Genomic DNA, 21,466 nt, shown 5'->3' on the forward strand with positions numbered 1-21,466 from the left:
CAGTAAGCATCAAAGGATAATAAGAATATGAATAAGGTTATGACAATAGATTTGACACCTTAGTTGAAATGGATAAGGCAACTGAACAAAACTCACCTGAAATGAAGATGAAACTGAAACATGAATATGAATATATTATCAAAACTCCTCACAAAGAAAATCCCAGTCCCAGATAGCTTTCCTAGTGAATTCTAAGAAAGAAATAACATCAATGTTACACCAATTATTTCAGAGTATAGAAAAGGAAGGAGCACTACCCAATTCATTTTACAAAGCCAGCATAACCCTGGTAGCAGATCCTGACAGGCATTACAAGAAAAGTAAATTATACATGAATATCCCTCATTAACATATAGTCCTTAATAAGGTCCTTAATTAGATATTAGCAATATATCAAAAGAATAATACAGCACGAACAAGCAGGATCCCAGAATTTTCAAGAATGGTTTGACATTTGAAAATAAAATCACTGTAATCTACCGCATTAACAGAATAAGGGGGAAATGATGTAATCATCTCAATTCACACAGGAATAGCATTTGATAAAATTCTACACTCATTTACGATTTGAAAAAGTCTCAGCAAACTAGGAATAAAAGAGACTCCCTCAAACTGATAAAGGGCACATACCAAAAAAACCCACTGAACATCACAATTTGGAAACCCTGGTAGCATAGTGGATAAGAGCTGTGGCTGCTAACCAAAAGGTCGGCAGTTCGAATCCACCAGGCGCTCCTTGGAAACTGTATGGGGCAGTTCTACTCTGTCCTATAGGGTCGCTATGAGTCAAAATAGGCTTGACAGCAACGGGCTTTTTTTTTTTTTTTTGGTTTTAACATCACAGTTAGTGATGCTAACAATACACGAAATAATTCATGAGTCAAAGAAGAAATCTAAAGAAAAAATGAGAAAATATTTAAAACTGAATGATAATGAAAGTTGTATGTGTGTATGTGATATTGTTTGATAGATTTAGTACCATTTATTACAAATTCTTAAAAGAAGGCAAAATACAGTATTTCTCTCTTGGTAAATCAAGGCCAAATTGTTTCTGCAATGATTGTTTAGGACATGGCTTGGTTGCATGTCTGAACACCCCAATTTGAGAAATAACCTGGTTTCCCAGAAGAGGCAGCGTGAGCCTGACAGGGGGTGATAGCATTCCTAGAGGGAGGATGGAGAATCTATTAAATGTCCCTAAGCCTCACCATAAGGTCAACCTAGGGGTAATCAGTATCTTCATCTCTAAAACAAGGACGACGAGACAATCTCACTACCACACAGAGCTGTAATGGGGACTAAGAGTTAATAAACTGCTTAGAATGGAGCCTGGTATTCCTTAAAGGTGAAATAAAACTCTGCTATTTTTACTCAAATGTTTATATTTTTTGTCCCACTTTTAGAACTGTAGGACCTCAGGCCCTTCTCAACCCTCAAAATTCTCTCTGGTTGTTTCCAGAAGTCCCCAGAGGTTTCTCATTTATTCCCAGGAACAAGTACACCCCTATCATTCCAGGGAGAGGAATAATAGAGACTTGTAACTGAGCAAAGAGATTCTGGGGAACTCTAGTGCATCCTCCATAGAGCAGCCAGAGTGACCCGATGACGCAGTTAAACCGTGAACGTCCCTGTGTTCTTAGAATAAAGACCCGGTAGCCTACTGGGCTCTGGGTGTCCTATCTTCTGCCTCTCTCACCAGCCTGGTGCTCTATTTGTCAAATAAAACCTTGTTGCCTCACTGCCTTGCTCACGTTGTCCCCTTTGACCATAACACTCTTCTTCTACCCCTTCACCTAGTTCATGCCTACTCATCCTTCAGCTCCGCTCAAGCATCACTTCTTCAGGATTTCCTGACCCCCAAGTTCTTCCAAATTCCCACAACTGTATACTGACTTAGTACCCTGTAATCTCTTTCATAGCACTTCTTGTCATTCTAATTAAATAATAATTCCATATGCATTTCATTGTTTAAACTTGATTCTCTCCTTCATGAAGGCAGGGACCTTGTCTGCCCTGTTTTTATTGTATCCCCAGCACCAAACCCAGCCCCTTGCATGTAGTGAATATTTGATATTTAGTAAGTGAGCTAAAAGCAGCTCAGTAAAGCAACAATGGAAGGTGTGTCTGAAAAAGTGATCGAAGAGACTGGAAAATTAAGCCAGGACAGATAATGAGCTATGTGTGCCAGGTTAAGAAGTTTGGGCTTTGTTCTGAAGACAATGCAAGTGACTAAATGTTGTAAGCCGGGAAGCGACCTTAAAGAAGTAATTGTGGCAGCATTGTGAAGGACAGATTCGGAAGAGGTGAAACTAGAGGCAGGAGGACACTTAAAAGGTTGTTGTAGGAAGCTAGGTAAGAGACAGAGGTAACAGAGGGTGAGCTAGACGGAGCTTTCCAGAACTCCCAGATGGAGTATGGTCTGGGAGCAGGGGACTGGAATCCAGAATCCAGAAAGAGAGCGAGTCCCCTCCTTTCACGAGCCTGGAAGGAAGGAGGAGAAAGGATGTATGAGATGTGAGGGAAAGGTTTTGTTGTCAGTGTTTGTTGCTTTTAATGATTAAGATGTATTGAGGGAAGGAGGGAAAGGAGAGCCGTGGTTTAGGAAGCGCTGACCATCTGTGGACAGTGTTGGAAAGTTTGACAATAGACGCTGGTGGCGGTGGAGCAGCATGATTAATGTGGTCGGTGTCACTGAGTTGTGCTCATACAAAATGTTGAATTGGCAAACATGTTATATTTTTACCAAAATTTAAAAAATAATTAAAAGTTGTATTGTGTCCTTCTGTGCCACCCACTATACGAAATGGCCTCAATTTCTTATTGTCTGAGGTCATCCGCTGAGACTGAGGGGTTTGGAGTGGTAAAGGGGCCTTGAGGAGAATGGTAAAAATTTAGAACAGGACTGGAGAGAGTGGAAGAAGGAGCTGCCAGAATACTCGCTGAGGGCCCAACTAAGATGCGGGAGCAGTGATCTGTAGTGGTCCTAGTTTGTGGGATCCCCTGGTTTGCTCCAGTAGTACTGACCAGTCTGGGAATGGGAATGGGATGGGTGGATATTTGCACTGACACAGGATCAGGACAGGGATTGGCAAACTACGGCCTGCTGCCTGTTTCTGTAAATAAAGTTGTATTGGAACACAACCATGCCAGTTTGTTTGTTTGTTTTGGTACACACTGTGGCTGCTTTCTTGCTATCATGGCAGGATTGAGTTGCAACAGAAACTATATGGCCTGTAAAGCCTAAAATATTTACTGTTTGGCCCTTTACAGAAAAGTTTGCTAACCTCTGCACTAGGAGTTAGCAGCAGGTTAGGCAGAAAACAAGGCGACAGCTAGGTAGAGATGGTGGCAAGAAAGCGGTTGAATGATGTTTAATGGAGATATAGACAGGACAACAAAGGAGATACAGCCAGGAGGGCATTGCCAGAGTGAGAGAATATATATATATGTTGTTGGACTCGTCTCAGTGAGGCCCAAGTGTAGATGTATTAGAAGGAACGGAAGGGCTGGAAGTGATCGAGAAGTGGCTATTAGAAAGCACGATCTCAGAGTAGGGCAGTTCTGAGTGATGGCACGTGCTAGGCGGACCTCAGGACAGTGGGTGAAGGCCACTGTGGTTGTGGAATTCAAGAAACAATGAAGCTGGAATGGATGACTAGTCCACAGGGACACCACTGTCCCTCTGGATGATGGAGAACAAAAAAGACAGTGAACCAGGTGCTCAAGTCTTTATTATTTAGCTATTTTCTTGTTTTGTTTTAAGAAATTCTCATTTATATGGAGTCTGAGTGTGATGTGATAAACTCTTTGGAGATAATGAGCTGAGCCAGTAAAAAATACTTGCATCTTCTTCTTTTAGCAGATCTCAGATATCAAGGAGACTGTCTAAAGCAGCTACCTACTTATACCTGAATGTTTTACTGAATGGGAGGGACAGCTTAGCTGCAGGACCCTCCTCCTTTGACTTTTTGATACCAAATTATGGTATTCCTGGAACAGTCCATCTCTCTACTTCTCAGTTTAAATTTTAGGTTATTTATCTGTAGCTCAAACTGTTCTTTTAGGTCATGAGATATTTTATCATGCACACTAAAAAGAAAAAAGCTGGGAGATGCTTGGCAGCCAGATTTGATGGCAGGCAGCTTTCGTGTTGTGCTCACAAGCCACAGGTAAAGTGTACTGGACTTTCTAATTTTTTTGGAGAAAAAAGAATCTATTCGTTCTACATCTTCTCGTATGCAATAGTGGTGGGAATTCCCACCGGCTTCATCCTTTGCTTCTGTCTCATTGGTTCCATCTGTTTAGTAGGTACTTGGGTAGTTTTTTTTTGGGGGGGGAGGTAGTAGTTGTCCTGCATAGCTACTTTCAGTTCACCTTTTGCTAGTGTAAGAACCAAACAAAACATGTATGCAAAAGACCCATCAACCATACTCTGTGCCTTTTTGTCTATAAAAGGCTTCAGAGCCAGAACAGTTAAGAAGTCCAGGAAAAGAAATAGGGAAAATGATAGAAAGCCATTCTGCAAGCGCTCCCAGCTAACCCTGAGCTACTGGTCAGGCTGGTTCCGGAGCACCAGGTGGGGCAGAGTGTTAAAGGGAGCCCGTGGCACCCCTCCAGGGGAGCCAGGGAGGTGCCTGGCTGTGATGCCCTCACTCTTCCCCAGCCCCCTCCCCCCTCAAAATCCCAGCAACTCTTCTAGCTGTTCAACTCCTGCCTGCTTTTGTGTAGGCAAAAAAGACACATTGATTCGATTTTTAGAAAAATTTAGCGAGCCAAATATAAGTAAGTGAGAAAACTCATCTTTAATCCAAAACCCAGTTTTCTCAATAAAAACATCACATAAATGATTTAGAAGCAAAGACTCGTTTTTCTTTCTAATTCTGTTATTCCTAAATGTATTTCTTTTCTGTAGCTCATTTAAAATAATGGCATTACAAATAAATTTTTAAATGTTAACATTTTTTAATTGAGATATAATTGACATACTATAAAATTCATCCTTTCAAAGTACACGATTTAGTGGCTTTTCGTATAGTCTCAGAGTTGCGCGACCACCGCCACTATCTAATCCCAGAACATTTTCATCACCCCAAAAGGAAGCCCCATACCCACTGGCGGTCCCACTCCATTCCTCCCTGCCCCTAGCCCCTGGAAACCACTAATGTACTTCCTGTCTCTATGATTTGCCTTTTCTGGACATTCATATGAACGGGATCATACCATGCATGGCCTTCTGTGTCTGGCTTCTTTCACTTAGCACAGTGTTGTCAAGGTTCATCATGTTGTAGCATGGAGCGGTAATTCATTCCTTTTTCTGGCTGAATGATATTCCATCGTACGAATGTACCACTTTATATTTACCCTTTCATCAATTAGTGGACATTCGGGTTGCTTCCACTTTTTAGCTATTATGAATAATGCTGCTATGAGCCTTTGTGTAAAATGCTGTATTCTTTAACCACAGAAAAAAGATCAGAATATTGTAATTTTTGTATATTTTTAACTTGACAACCATGTGTATAAGCAAAAAGACTAAAAGAGGAGAATTGGAAAACAAAAAAATAATCCCCCTGTTGTACAGTAAACTATTTAAAAGTGTTTGGTTGACCAAGGATCTGCTGCTTATAGACGAATTGTAAGTAACAACTGCAGCAAATGAGAGTTCTAAAATATTTCTAGAAATCTGTCATTTTATTTTTACAGTCTGTACAGTTCTTCTAAATGCTTTCAAAATTTAAGATTGAAATATTACAATTAATCTGTCCAATATTATTCATGAGTATAAGACATAGACATACTAGAGATAACACTTGGAATAATTTTTATCAGCACCTTAACGTTAATTCCCATGCACCTATCAATCACACAATGAGATTTTAAAATACAGCCGTTTATTAGAGCTGATTCGCAATATTTGCTGCATTTCTACTCTGGTGAGTGGACTGTGTGAAGGCGATGAATGCTAAGAAGATGCCCAGATAGCTGCCGTGGTGAGCAAGAACAGGGAGCTAAGCGGCCGTGGAGATGCACCCTGAAGTACAGCTACAGTGGATGGTCCAGGTGTGGCGTGTTTGGAAACAGAAGTAAATTGGTGTGTAGCAATTAGAGACCAAGTGCGCAAAACATGATGTAGTCTGTGAGTCAGAGCTGCAAGATTGTAAACAACAGTAAGCTCTTTAATCGGCAGCTGTAGCCACAAAACAGAAGTGGACCTATAGTACAAAGCAGTAGTTCGCAGCTTTAGCATGCGTCAGAGACACCTGGAGGTTTGTTAAAACTCGGTTTTCTGGGCCCATACCCCAGGTGTCTGATTCCGTAGATCTGTAGTGAGGCCCAAGAATTTCATTTCTAACAAATTCATAGGCAGTGCTGCTGCTGCTGGTCCAGGAACCACGCTTTGAGAAACATTAGCGTACAGTTAAATACCAGGCTTTTTTAAGTCACATCATGTGTATATGACTAACACAGATATATGAATAATAGTCTGTGAGTAACATGTATATGTAACTAATGTAACTGTATTATCCTTGAATATATAAGATAACAATATATAAATATTTGACTCACATTGTTTTCCTCTTGACTTACTTAAATACTTCTTATAAAATCACTCTTTCTAACTAGAGTGAACTCAATCTCTTCTGTGTTTGGAATAGTGTTCTTAGTACTCTTAACAGGTATATTTTGGGTCCTAGGATCCTTGTTGTTGTTGTTAGGTGCCAGGTCGGTTCTGAATCACAGCGACGCCTGTGCACAACAGAAAGAAACACTGCCGAGTCCCGAACCATTCTCACAGTTGTTGCTATCGATGAACCCATCGTTGCAGCCACTGTGTCAATCCATCTCCTTGAGGGTCTTCCTCTTTTTCCCTGACCTTCTATTTTACCAAGCATGATGTCCTTCTCCAGGGACTGATCCTTCCTGATAACATGTCCAAAGTATGTGAGACGTAGTCATGCCATCCTTGCTTCTAAAGAACATTCTGGTTATACTTCTTCCAAGACATTTGTTTTTTTGACAGTCCATGGTATGTTCAATATTCTTCGCTAACACCACAATCAAAGGCGTCAGTTCTTCAGTCTTCCTTATTCAATTGTCCAGCTTTCACAGGCGTATGAGGTGATTGAAAACACCAAGGCTTAGGTCACACGCACCTTAGTCCTCAAAGTGACATCCTTCTTTTCAACACTTTAAAGAGATCCTTTGCAGCTGATTTGCTCAGAGCAAGGAGTCTTTTGATTTCTTGACTACTGCTTCCATGGGTGTTGATTGTGGATCCAAGTAAAATGAAATTCTTGACAACTTCAATCTTTTCTTCGTTTATCATGATGTTGCTTATTGGTCCAGTTGTGAGGATTTTGTTTTCTTTATGTTGAGATGTAATCCATACTGAAGGCTGTGATCTTTGATCTTCATCAGTAAGTGCTTCAAGTCCTCTTTACTTTCAGCAAGCAAGGTTGTGTCATCTGCATAATGGAGGTTGTTAATCAATGTTCCTCCAATCCTGATGCCCTGTTCTTCTTCATATAGTCCAGCTATATGGATCTTAGAATCTCATAAAGGGCATATACATAGTTCTGCCATTTGATGCATTGATCTTACCTGAAACATCCCCCTGCCAAATGGTCATTAGTCTGTTCATGAGCTCCATGGGTGCCAAGAAACTCACCATTTCCCAAAGCATCCAATTTCACGTATGAACAGTCGTGACTATTAGAAAGCTCTTTTTTGGTAATTGAGCTAAAGTCTGTTATCCTATAACTTTCACCTATTGATCTCAATTCTACCTCATGCGCAACACAATAAATGGAAAATATTATTACTTTTTTTTTATTAGGTTTTGTAACTATCTTCAAATAATTGAAAATAGCCTCTTACCCTTTCTCCCACTATCTGTTTTTGGGTCAAGATTAGCAAACCCATCAGCCATTCCTTATATGATAAGATGTCAAATTCTTCACCATCTTTGTTGCCTGCCTTCTTTTTTTTTACCTAGAATTTAACACAATTCTTTGATAAATGAAAATAATTCTAATACACTGGAATTCTGTGGAAATATAGTATACTGGTAAAAATCATATGCTTAGAGACTTGAGTTTGAATCCCATCTCTATCCCTTTTGAGCCTTGTGATCTTGGGAAATTTTGTCAGCCTTTTTAAGATTCCTTTCCTAGGGTTATAGAACTTATTCCACGTGTTATTGCTGGGGGTGGGGCTAAATCACGAGGATTCAAAAAAAAAAAAAAAAACCTGTTGCCATTGAGTCGGTTCTGACTCATAGCAACCCTATAAGACAGAGTAGAACTGCCCCATAGGGTTTCCAAGGAGTGCCTGGTGAGTTTGAACTGCCGACCTTTTGATTAGCAGCCAAACTCTTAGCCACTATGCCACCAGGGTTTCTAAATAATGAGGATTAGGAGACAGTTATTTGAAAAGTGGTTAAATAACTAGGCTTCTCCTTGACAAGTAGTTAAACAGTTGTCTTCCACACTCATCCACACCCACGACCCCTGGCAGAGGACTGGAGCTTTGTATTTTGGAGAGAGTAGATGTTCTTGTTGTTAGGTGCTGTCAAGTCGGTTCCAACTCATAGAGACTCTATGCACAATGGAACAAAATACTGCCCAGTCCTGCACCATCCTCACCATTGTTGCTGTGCTCTTGCCCATTGTTGTAGCCACTGTGTCAGCCCATCTCATTGAAGGTCTTTCTCTTTTTCACTGACCCTGTACTTTACCAAGCATGATGTCCTTCTCCAGGGACTGGTCCCTCCTCATAACATGGCATAGTCTCGCCATCTTTGCTTCTAAGGAGCATTCTGGTTGTACTTCTTCCAAGACAGTTTTGTTTGTTCTTTTGGCAGTCCATGGTATATTCGATATTGTTGGCCAACGCCACAATTAAAAGGTGTCAATTCTTGCTCGGTCTACCTTATACATTGTCCAACTTTCACATGCGTATGAGGTGATTGAAGACACCATGGATTGAGTCAGGCTCACCTTAGTCCTCAAGGTGACATCTTAGCTTTTCAACACTTTAAAGAAGTCTTTTGCTGCTGATATGCCCAAGGAAATACATCGATTTCTCGACTGCTGCTTCCGTGGGTGTTGATTTCGGATCCAAGTAAAATGAAATCCTTGACAATGTCAATCTTTTCTCCATTTATCATGATGTTGCTTATTGGTCCAGTTGTGAGGTTTTTTTTATTTTCTTTATGTTGAGCTATAATCCATACTTAAGGCTGTGATCTTTGATCTTCATCAGCAAGTGCTTCAAGTCCTCTTCAGAGACCCCTGAGATGTAGGGTCTCTGAAATGAGAAATGCTAGGTAGAGTTCAGGGTGTGGGTACTGTAACAAAATGTACAGGATGAAATGAAGATATGTAAATAAAATACTGACTGGTGGTCACTGGTAGCCAGATCTTTACTCTCTAGGCCGGAGGTAGGAAAACTCTTCTCTTAAGAATCTGACCCCGCTAAAAAGAAATAAAGAAAGCTACTGACATTAGTAGTTCCGTAACAAATAACCCACTCAAATGACTATATGCTGGAGCTCAAAGTTAACAAGTTTCGAACTGACATTCAGAGCTTCCAGTCAACTTTTTAATTCTCCATTCTTAATCATAAGCAAACAACAAGGAGTACCAGACATCCAAGAAAAACCTCTAACATGGAACACTGAGAGAAAACAAAGAAAAATTACTTAAAAGAAAGATAAGCTATGCTGGGAAAGGAAAACTTTTTAAAAAAGCTGTCACTAAGATCCTCAAAGAGATAGAGTAATATGTTGTATCCATGAAAACAAGAATAAGATGCTATAAAAAAAGAATTTCTGAGAACAACCAAAAAAAAAAAAAGAAAAAAATCTCTTGAAAATTAAAAATGTAATAGCAGAAATAAAAAACTCAGTGTAAGGATTGGAAGCTAAAGTTGACAAAATCTCCAAGGAAGTAGAGAAAAAAGACAAAGATAGGGAAAATAGGAGAGAAAAATTAGAGGACTAGTCCAGGAGGTCTAACATATAAACAAGAGAAGATCCAGAAAGAGAGAACAAAGCCAACACAGAGGTAAAATCATTGATTAAATTGTTCGAGAATTTTTCTAAAACTGAAGGAAATGAGTTGCCAGATTGAAATGCACACTTTCAGTTCACTTCGGTGAATGAGACTAGTCCCACTTCAGGGCGTATCACTGAGAAGTTTCAGAGCCCTGGGAACAGAGAGGAGATTCTATACTACTTCAGAGATAAAATAGATTATATACCGTGAATAAGAATTAGATTGATTTCTGACTCCTGAACAGCAGTACTGGAACCAGGAATCAAAAAGACAATGGACTGTTCCCTAAGAAATTCTGAAAGAAAAGGATTTCCAACCTAAAACTCTGTTCCTAACCAAGCTATCATTAAGCACGAAGGTAGAATACACATTGTCAGACGTGCACATTCTCAGAAGTTGTACTTCTCATGCACCCATTTTCAGTGAATTAGTGGAGAATGTGCTGCACCAAAATGAGAGTAAACCAAAACAGAGGAAGACGTGCATCCAGAAAACAGGAGAGCCAGGATAGGAGAATGGTGAAGGGACATGCCAGGTGACAGCTGTGCTGCCAACATAGAGCAGCCCCAGTTCAGAGTGTAGCAGTGTAAATCAGAACACAAACACGTGGAGGCTTCCCTCATCAAGACACCCACCACCATTACTCTGTCTTTTGAGTCCAAGGATAGAATGTCTGAACGGGCCGGGCCTTGACTTGTAAGCGCACTTGGCTCAGCTCGACCGTGTGCTGAGGAAGTTCTTGCCATCCTTGTCATGTCCTGCCGCTGCGTCAGCTGAGAATACTCATTTCACCCCACAAAAGTATTGTGACTGGAACTTTTCCTGAGAACTGGAGATAGGCTGTGCAGAGCTTTGAAGCAGAAAATGGAAGCCTCCTGCCCGTGACCATAGTTTTTACAGGAAGCCCAAACAAGTTTAGAAGGGGCATGAATATATAAAAAAATAAAATAATACAGGAAGATTAAGTCATCTGTGCTAAGCCATAAGCGTTAAATTTCCTGTTCTATGACTAAGGGTGGCTATGATTCGAAACTGTCTCCATGGCACCAAACAACAATGACATGACTTACAGTGAATAAGTTTTTGTTTTTAAAGTGGCAAGTCTAGATTTAGTTACAAAGACTTTAGAATGGGATTTCCCTAGTATGTGCCACCTACTACATATATGAATATAAATAGGTATCCCAAGGAGGAAAAAAAAAAAATTCTGTGATCAAGAAAGTTTGGAAAACACCTCGTTACATTACTGTAGGCTCCTTGGAACGTTTAATGTGCTAATGGACATTGCTTTTCTCCTAACGTGAGTCACAATATACAACTGCCCAGTCTTATTTGACTCTGAAGCCCTGTTTTCACAAGACCTCTTGTAGCATCTTAAGGAACACAGTGTTCCTCCAAACACATTTTGGGAAATATTTTTAGAATGAAGTATGTGATAAGGGATTTAATATGATATTTCCTCAAAGAAAGTAGAGATTTTATCAAATCTTTAATCTTACGAAAAATAAGCTTAGATTGCTTTTTATTTTACTTAGAGTTTCTTGGTGAGAAAAATAACAATCTACGTGTGCTGAAGTATTTTAGATCTGAGATGGGTAGGACTTCAGTCTTGATATTTGACCATCGCATGAAAAAGGTTAATTTCAGTAACTTTTGGGTACTTTTAGTTGGTATTTCATTTTGCCATAATATTCTCTGTAGGAAAAAAAAAAAAAGATGAATCTAAGTTGTAGGTTTCTCAGATATTCTACTTTAATTGACAACTTAAAATACTGTCAGTAGAAAAAAAAAATTCTTTACTTTTCTGCTCTTTCTGATAAGCTTAGTGTAAAAATATGCTTGGTAGGGTTTGGGAGTCAAGATGAATATTGATAATTCTATTTTAGTTTTCTTTCCATGGTATTATTGATGTATAATACATCCAGAGATTTTCTCAATTTCCTGCTTTGGGTTTATTTAGGATTATTATGGATATTTAACATTTAAAATTCTAAGTAGTTTATTTATGTTGAGACCTTCCAGATAGACGTTTACATTGTAGAATTATTTCAGCTATTACTTGCATAACATTTCTCTCTGATTTGTATATTTTAGTTTCAACCGTCTCTAAGGGAACGTCCTCCTTTTCTACACTATCCGTGTCATCTCCCGATTCAGCCTCTCCAGAGAAGTCAGTTCATATCTTACCCTCGATTTTGGCTGGACCTTCCTTCTGGACTTTATCCCATCAACCGTCTTCTTCTGCCTCCTCTAAAGATAGCAATAAGACAGCCAGGGTTCATCACCCCTTTGCTCCTAGGGGCCCAGTGTTTTCTGATGAAGAGGAAAATGACAACCTCAATCTACCGGAAATTCTTCCAAGTAACTCTGATTCTGCTAAAAATAAGACCAGCCATATCTCTAGCACTAATTGGGTAGAGTTTTCCGCCCACAATGTAGACCACTTCGCTTCTGTGTCCTGTGCTCGTTTTCAGACAACCAAAGGCTTGCCTGGGGAGCCTGAATCAAACAATTCTGTTAAAGTTCTTTTAGGAGAGGTAAAGAATGCTATAGTCAAATTACATGAAGATCTGAGCATGGTGATACAAGAACTTCATGCCATCAATAGCCATCTAGTAAACATGAGTGGGAATAGTCAGCAAATAAGTAAATCTTCTCAGGCTACCCAGTCTTCCGAGGGTAGCTCAGGTCACATCTAATCATCTCAATAGCCGTGTTTGATAGAACTCATGTGGCTCCACTTCCCAAAGACTTAAGAAGTTAACCTTTTATAGACTATTATTATTATGGCAAAAGTAGGGCGATGGTATAATTTTTCCTTGTCAAGTTTATTAGCCAGTATCTTTCAAACCAATAAATTCGTCTGGGTAGTTTATTGGGGTCATTAATGTTTTTAAAGAGAAAAGATGTCACCTTTGGTCATATTTTCAGATTTAAATTATTAGTTCATTTGACACCGAAGAGAATTTCATTCTTGCGTGCTCTGTACTTTACCTCAAAATAGGCTAAGCATTAGTGAAAGTCGTTTTAAGACCTCAAACTGCAAATGAGTATTCCAGAGCCCTTATGAAGCCCTTTATTTTTCAACTGTATGGAGCCCCATTGTTAACAAGATTTAGCCTTGACATAGGAGGAGTAAGTTCATTGTATACATTTCACATGTTCTTTTGCCAAATTTCAAGTTCTGCAAACTAAGGGCCGGAAATACTCTTTCCCTTCTTTCGGGTGCCACAGTTAGTTGACTGTTAAATTGAGATGAATAGGACATGGAACAAGTGGTTTTTTATTGTTAACCGATGTTGCAAAGTGAATTCAAATGCATACTTTCTTTTCCTTCTGTTTTGGAAAATAAATTTGATATTTTCCATCGTGTGTGTGTCTTTTTTAATTCATTAAGACAGTCTTTCAAATTGAAATCCCAATTACTTGTGGGCAAAATGATGTAGTCTGGGACCATAGACCAGTGATTCTCAACCCTGCTGCACATTGGAACCTTCAGGGAAGCTTTTATTTTCTTAGAATATTGTAATGGGTTCCATGTTTCCGTCACTAAGTTTCAACAACTACCAAGTCAAGGCTAATCTTGTTTATATTCCTCTTCACTGATTATTTTGAGGAAGTATGGGAAATTTAAAAAGTATACTAATGCCTGGATCCCACCATTGTTAAAACACTCAGCTGCTAACTGAAAGGTCAGCAGTTCGAACCCACCAGGTGCTACATGGGTTAAAGATGTGGCAGTCTGCTTCTGAAAAGATTACAGCCTTGGAAACCCTATAGGGCAGCTCTACTCTGTCCTATAGGGTTGCTATGAGTCAGAATCAACTTGACAGCAATGGGTTTCACTGATTATTTTGAAGAAGTATGGGAGATTTAAAAAATATACCAATGCCTGAATTCCCAGCCCAGACAAACTAAAACTGATTTTCATTACACAGATTGGGTTAAGAAATAGAACTACATTCTATTTTGGTGAGTATCATCCGGGGTCTTAAAAGCTTATGAGCAGCCATCTAAGATACACCACTGGTCCCACCCTGTCTGGAGCAAGGGAGAATGAAGAAAACCAAAAACACAAGGGAAACATTAGTCCAAAGGACTAATGGACCACATCTACCACAGCCACCACCAGACCAAGTCCAGCACAACTAGATGGTGCCCGACTATCACCACCGACTGCTCTGACAGGGATCACAATAGCAGGTCGCAGACAGAGCTGGAGAAAAACGTAGAACAAAATTCTAACTCAAAAAAAAAAAAAAAAACAGACTTACTGGTCTGACCGAGACTGAAAAAACCCTGAGAGTATGGCCCTCGTACACCCTTTTAGCTCAGTAATGAAGTCATCCCTGAGGTTCACACTTCAGCCAAAGATTAGACAGGCCCATAAAACAAAATGAGACTAAATGGGTACAGCAGCCCAGGGGCAAGGACTAGAAGACAGGAGGGGACAGGAAATCTGCTAATGGGGAACCTAAGGTCGAGAAGTGGAGAGTGTTGACATGTCATGGGATTGGCAACCAATGTCACAAAACAATATGTGTATTAATTGTTTAATGAGAAACTAGTTTGCTCTGTAAACCTTCATCTAAAGTACAATAAAAACTAAAAAAAAAAAGAAAAAAACAAATTGGGAAAAGAAAAAAGGAAATAGAGCTGTCAGTGCAAACACCCTAAAGCAGGACATTATTTGGCATGTTTGAGGGATGGCAAAGAGGCCAGTGTGATGGAATGAAGTGAGCATGGAGGAGAATATTAGAAGATTTGAGGTCATAGAGGGAAGAACAAGGAATGGTTCCAGATGGTATATGTTCTTGAAGATGAATTCAAGGTATGGAACAGAGCAAGTGAAAAGATGAAGTTGACATCAACTGAGATAGGAAAGTTTGCAGATGGAGAAAATTTTGAGGAATTCATTTTTAGATACATTAAATTTCAGATGTGTATTAGATAACCAAATGGGTGTATTTTAGCTAGCCAATATATATTGGTTAGAAAACCAGATGTATATTAGATAACTAATATATGGTTTTATATTAGATAACCAAGTATGGTGCAGTGGATTACTTAATATGGCTCTTCTAGCCACGGTCTTGTGGCTCCCACAAAATGATTGGGTGGGGCTATGCAAATAAGGTGCTCATGGCCCACCAAGGGGGTTGGATAGCCTACTAATAATGCAAATAAGGAACCCTTTCAGGGGTGGGACTATGCAAATAGAGTGCTTGTGGAACTTTTGTAGGGGATTGGTCAGTTTCGCCATCCTGCTGGGCTTAAAAAAAGCCAATCCCAGAGCAGGAAGGGTACTGCATTACAATCAAGAAGACGAGCCCAGAGCAGATCACATCCTTTGGACCCAGTATTCCTGCACTGAGAACCCCCTAGACCTGAGAGAGAGAGAGCAGTAACACTGTAGGCAGCAGTGGTGAAAGACAGCAGGACCCAGGAGACCAGTGTGAAATGGCACAGTGGGCTTCTCAGCCCATGGAGCAGGTGGGCTTGCTTAAGGGAGTGGGGTGCCTCCAGGCACTTGTCAGTGGAGCTGAAGAGCTTTGTAACACTTGCCTGAGGAGGACAGAGACTGGGCTGAGGGCCGAGTCCAAAGGCCTGGCAACAGAGACCAGGCCCGACCAGGGCCCAGTGGCAGAAGCCAGGCCCACCCAGGGCCTGGCAGCAGCAGACCAAGAAAAAGTTGTCCTAATCAAAGAACTGTATCCTGAATTGCTTCCCTAATAAATCCCGTCAGTGTGTATGGACTGTGAGTTCTGTGTGGCCTTTGCAGCAAATTATCAAAACCAGCAGAGAAGTAGAGAGTGCTGTGGGAGGGATGGCTAGTGTCAGAGCTGGTAAAATGACTGGAGAGAGGAGGTTTGTCTGACCTCCATCTCATGGGAATCAGCTCTGGAATGATGTTGATGATGATTCTGTCTCCTCTCCCTGAAGTTAGGCAAGGTCTGAGGCCACCACACCGTTTTTACACCAAGCAAGCCGTTGTGTTTGTGAGAGTGATCTAGATTGGACTGGTAGCTGGGAGTTAGTATTTGGTTGTTACGTAAAGCTATGAGACTGATGAAATCACCAGAGAAAGAGAGTATGATAATGGAGAGGAGAAATCGAAGGGCTGAGCCCGTTTAAGTTGGTGAAAGAAGGTATTTGCAGTGAAGAAGTCGTTGGTCTTGCAAAATTCTATCATTCAATCTCCGGCATTGTTTCTATCACCAAGGCCGTAAACGGTGACTATACACATGGACCTCACCAGATGGAACACACAGAAATCAAATTGACTACAACTGTGGAAAGAGACGATGGAAAAGCTCAATATTATCAGTTGAAAAAGGCCAGGGGCTGACTGTGGAGCAGACCGTCAATTGCTCATATGCAAGTTCAAGCTGAAACTGAAGAAAATCAGAGCAAGTCCACAAGAGCCAAAATATGACCTTGAGTACATCCTACCTGAATTTAGAGACCATCTGAAGAACAGATATGACGCATTGAACACTATAAAGACCAAAGACCAGACAAGTTGTGGAATGACATCAAGGACATCATACATGAAAAAAGCAAGAGGTCAATGAAAAGACAGGAAAGAAAGAAAAGACCAAGATGGATGTCAGAGGAGACTCTAAGACTTGCTCTCGAACGTTGAGCAGCTGAAGCAAAAGGAAAAATTGATGAAGTCAAAGAGCTGAACAGAAGATTTCAAAGGGCGGCTTGAGAAGACAAAGTAAAGTATTATAAAGATACGTAAAGAGCTGGAGATGGAAAACCAAAGGGGAAGAACACACTTGGCGTTTCTCAAGCTGAAAGAACTGAAGAAGAAATTCAAGCCTCAAGTTGCAATAGTGAAGGATTCTATGGGGAAAATATTAAACAACGCAGGAAGCATCAAAAGAAGATGGAAGGAATACACAGAGTCATTATACCAAAAAGAATTAGTCGATGTTCAACCATTTCAAGAAGTAGCATATGATCAGGAACCGATGGTACTGAAGACAGAAGTCCAAGCTGCTCTGAAGGCATTGGTGAAAAACAAGGCTTCAGGAATTGAAGGAATATCAATTGAGATGTTTCAACAAACAGATGCAATGCTGGAGGTGCTCACTGGCCTATGCCAAGAAATATGGAAGACAGCTTCCTGGCCAACTGACTGGAAGAGATCCATATTTATGCCTATTCCCAAGAAAGGTGAGCCAACTGACTGTGGAAATTATAGAACAATATCATTAATATCATACGCAAGCAAAATTTTGCTGAAGGTCATTCAAAAACGGCTGTAGCAATATATTGACAGGGAACTGCCAGAAATTCAGGCCAGTTTCAGAAGAGGACATGGAACCAGGGATGTCATTGCTGATGTCAGATGGATCCTGGCTGAAAGCAGAGAATACCAGAAGGATGTTTACCTGTGTTTTATTGACCATGCAAAGGCATTCGACTGTGTGGAACATAACAAATTATGGATAACGTTACGAAGAATGGGAATTCCAGAACACTTAATTGTGCTCACGAGAACCTTTACATAGATCAAGAGGCAGTTGTTCAGACAGAACAAGGGGACGCTGATTGGTTTGAAGTCAGGAAAGGTGTGCATCAGGGTTGTATTCTTTCACCATACCTATTCAATCTGTATGCTGAACAAATAACCCGAGAAACTGGACTATATGAAGAAGAACGGGGCATGAGGATTGGAGGAAGACTCATTAACAACCTGCGTTATGTGAATGACACAACCTTGCTTGCTGAAACTAAACTGAAGAGGACTTGAAGCACTTACTAATGAAGATCAAAGACCATAGCCTTCAGTATGGATTCCACCTCAACATAAAGAAAACAAAAATCCTCACAACTGGACCAGTGAGCACCATGATGATAAACGGAGAGAAGATTGAAGTTGTCAAGGATTTCATTTCACTTGGATCCACAATCAACAGCCATGGAAGCAGCAGTCAAGAAATCAAAAGACGCGTTGCATTGGGTAAACCTGCTGCAAAGGACCTCTTCAAAGTGTTGAAGAGCAAAGATGTCACCCTGAAGGCTAAGGTGCGCCTGGCCCAAGCCATGGTATTTTCAATTGCATCATATACATGTGAAAGCTGGACAATGAATAAGGAAGACAGAAGAAGAACTGATGCCTTTGCATTGTGGTGTTGGCGAAGAATATTGAATATACCATGAACTGCCAAAAGAATGAACAAATCTGTCTTGGAAGAAGTACAGCCAGAATGCGCCTTAGAAACAAGGATGGTGAGACTACATCTCAGATACTTAGGCTTCTTTTGCTGTTCTCTTTCTGTTTGTTTGAGTTGTGTAGCTAATGTTTTGATTTTGTCTCTTTCTTCTTTTTGATGTGTGCATCTTTTGCTATAAATTGACCTCTGAGTACTGCCTTTGCTGTGTCCCAAAGGTTTTGGTATGATGTGTTTTCATTCTCATTTGATTCTAGAAATTTTTTTGATTCCATTTTTTTTCCTTGCTCTTCATGTTGTTAATTTCTACTTTGATGACTTTGTGGTCAGAGAAGATACTTTGTATTATCTCAGTGTTTTGGATTTTGTTGAGGGTTGCTCTATGGCCGAAGATGTGGTCTATTCTGGAGAAAGTTCCATGTGCGTTAGAAAAGGATGTGTACATTGCAGCTGTTGGGTGGGGTGTTCTATATATGTCTTTAAGGGCAAGTTGGCTGATTGTGGCCTTTAGGTCTTCTGTATCTTTGTTGAGTTTCTTTCTAGATGTTCTGTCCTTTACCAAGAGTGCTGTGTTGAAGTCTCCTACTATTATTGTGTAACAGTCAGTTTCTCCTTTGAGTGCTGTTAGAGTTTGTTTTATGTGTTTGGAGCCCTGTCGTTGGGTGCGTAGATACTTATTATGGTTATGTCTTCATGATGGATCATCCCTTTAATCATTATATAGTGCCTTTCTTTGTCTTTTATGGTGGATTTTGTTTTAAAGTCTGTTTTATCTGAGATTAGTATTGCCACTTCTGCTTTTTTTTGGTAGCTGTTTACTTGATATATTTTTTTCATCCTTTGATTTTAAATAAATTTCCATCTTTATTTCTCGAGTGTCTCTTGTAGACAGCATATTGATGGATCCTTTTTTTTTTTTTTTTTTTTTTTAATCCATTCTGTCACTCTCTGACTCTTTATGGGTGCATTTAGGCCATTTACATTCAGTGTAATTATTGATAGGTGTGAGCTTATTGTTGTCATTTTGTAGTTCTTTTTTTGTGGTGCAGACATTTTCTTTGTTCGTCTTACTCTCCTGTGCTGAATTCCTTTTGTTTGTGGATTTTTTTTCCATTTCTTTTGTGTTTGTAGATTTTGTTTTTACTGAAACTTTGCTTTTCTTCTTTATTTTGATGACTAGTCTTGTTAACTTTCCTTGTGGTTACCTTGAAATTTACTCTTATCTTCCTAGGTTTGAACCAGTCTATTATTACTTGGTATTGCCATGCCTTCCTCTCCATTAGAAAGTTCTATACCTACACTGTTTATTTCATCTTTTACACCTTAACCTCTCTGGTTCCCTGCTGTAAATCCTTTGGTTTTGAAGAGTTCTTGAGAGTTCATTTCCTAGGTTGGTGTCTGGCTGGTGTGATCTTGTGTCTTAGATTCAGGCTGTGGTCTGATGCTGTTTGTTCTCAAACCAAAGGACTCCCTTTAATAATTATTGTAAATTTGTTTTGGATATTACATATTCCTTTAATTTCTGTTTATCTGGAAATATTCTAATTTCACCATCATATTTGAATGAGAGTTTTCCAGAATGTATTATTCTTGGTTGGCAGTTTTTTTTCTTCCAAGGTTTCTTATATGTCATCCATTGCCTTCTTGCCTGCATAGTTTCTGCTGAGTAATCAGAGCTTAGTCTTATCGTTTCTCCTCTGTATGTGACTTCGTTTTTCTCGAGCTGCTCTCAGGATTCTTTCTTCGTCTTCGGTTTTAGAGAGTGTGACTATGATATGCCGTAGTGATTTTCTTTTGGGGTCTATCCTATACGGGGTGCATTGAGCTTCTTGGGTGGTCAGCTTTTCATCTTTCATGATATTAGGGAAGTTTTCTGTCAGTAATTCTTCAATGATCCTCTCTGTGTTTTCTCTTCCTCTGTTCTGAAACTCTAATCACTTGCAGATTTTTGCTTTTGATTATATCCCCCGTGATTCTCAGGGTTTCTTAGTTCATTTTTCTGATTTTTCCTCAAAGTGATATCCAAGTATTTGTCTTCAATTTCGCTGATCTTGTCTTCCATTGTTTCAAACCTTCTTCTCAGACCTTCTATGACACTGTCCGTTTCTGAAATCCTGTTGTTTATCTTTTGGGTTTCTAATTGTTGTTCTTGTATGATTTCTAGTTGTGACTTTATTCTGACATTTTGTTCCTGTATTATTTTCCTGAATTATTCCATTTTTTGTCTGTATTTTCCATGAATTTGTCCATTTTTTTCCTCATTTTTGTCTGCTTTTTGCTTCAACTCCTGGATAGCTCAGAATATTAGAGATTTGAATCCCCTGTCAGGTAGTTCTAGTGCCTTTTCTTCTACTGGTAACTCATCTGGTGTTTTATTTTGAATGTCTACTGGAACCATGCTGTCCTTTTTTCTTTTATGTTTTGATATTTTCTGCTGTCTTCAGGACATTCAGTAGTTATTTACTTCATTTATTGATTGTAGATTTGTTTGGTTTGTCCTGCTTTTTTGTTTTATTTGGTTATGTCTGAGCAGGTGGGCTGTGCGTTCTTTGATGTTTGCTTATCTGTGAGCATACTTTTCACCTCCTTGTCCAATGGGCAGGGTCAGCCTCTCAACTATGGTGCAACAGGGCAGGTCCAGCTGAAGGGGAGTGGCTGGGATGGGTTGTTTGTAGCTCGTACTGGGGCTGACAGGGTGGGACAGGGGTCAGTGCAGGGTAGATTCCAGTAGGCCATGCCTGTGCTGCATGGGGGTGTGATGTTCAGTGCATGGTGCGGGTAGGCAGGAGGGAGGTGGAAGGTTGTAATGTGTGGAGATAAGATGGGTATGAGAAAGAAGAGAGAGAAACAGAAGACAAACAAACGAAAAGCGCTGAGGGAGCTTGCCATTGGAGTGGAGAGACAAGAAACCAAGAAATGAATAAAAAGTAAAAGAGAAAAAAAAAAGTGCCCCCAGGGATTCCACCAATGATCTGGGAAGTGGCTCCCAGGCCTCAGGGTACAGCCTGTCTAGAAGGAGTGGAGATGGCACACAGTGCCAGGTATTCAGGAAACAGGCAAAGAAGAAAAGCAAAGAGGGATGAAAAACTGAGAAATGAAGAAAAACGAAAAGGAAAAGAGAAAAGAATAAAAAATTAGAAAAACAAAATAAAAAGAAAGGCCCCCAGGGATCCCACTGGTGTAGCTGCACAGACCAGGGAAGTGTCTCCCAAGCCATGCGGT

The 21,466-nt window shown here is 40.0% G+C and overlaps 1 protein-coding gene across 1 annotated transcript in view; it reads left to right on the top strand.

Moving 5' to 3' along the window:
* ENTHD1 (ENTH domain containing 1) overlaps window positions 1-13,892 on the top strand; it is a 156,065-nt gene extending 142,173 nt beyond the window's left edge. Inside the window, exon 6 of the mRNA XM_003419825.3 lies at window positions 12,153-13,892. Within this exon, the coding sequence (XP_003419873.1) occupies window positions 12,153-12,757 (605 nt within the window). The 3' untranslated portion in view covers window positions 12,758-13,892. The remainder of the gene's footprint in view (window positions 1-12,152) is intronic.
* The last annotated feature ends 7,574 nt before the right edge of the window (window positions 13,893-21,466 follow it).

The sequence above is a fragment of the Loxodonta africana genome, chromosome 4 (genome assembly GCF_030014295.1).
Source record: "Loxodonta africana isolate mLoxAfr1 chromosome 4, mLoxAfr1.hap2, whole genome shotgun sequence".
NCBI lineage: Eukaryota > Metazoa > Chordata > Mammalia > Proboscidea > Elephantidae > Loxodonta > Loxodonta africana.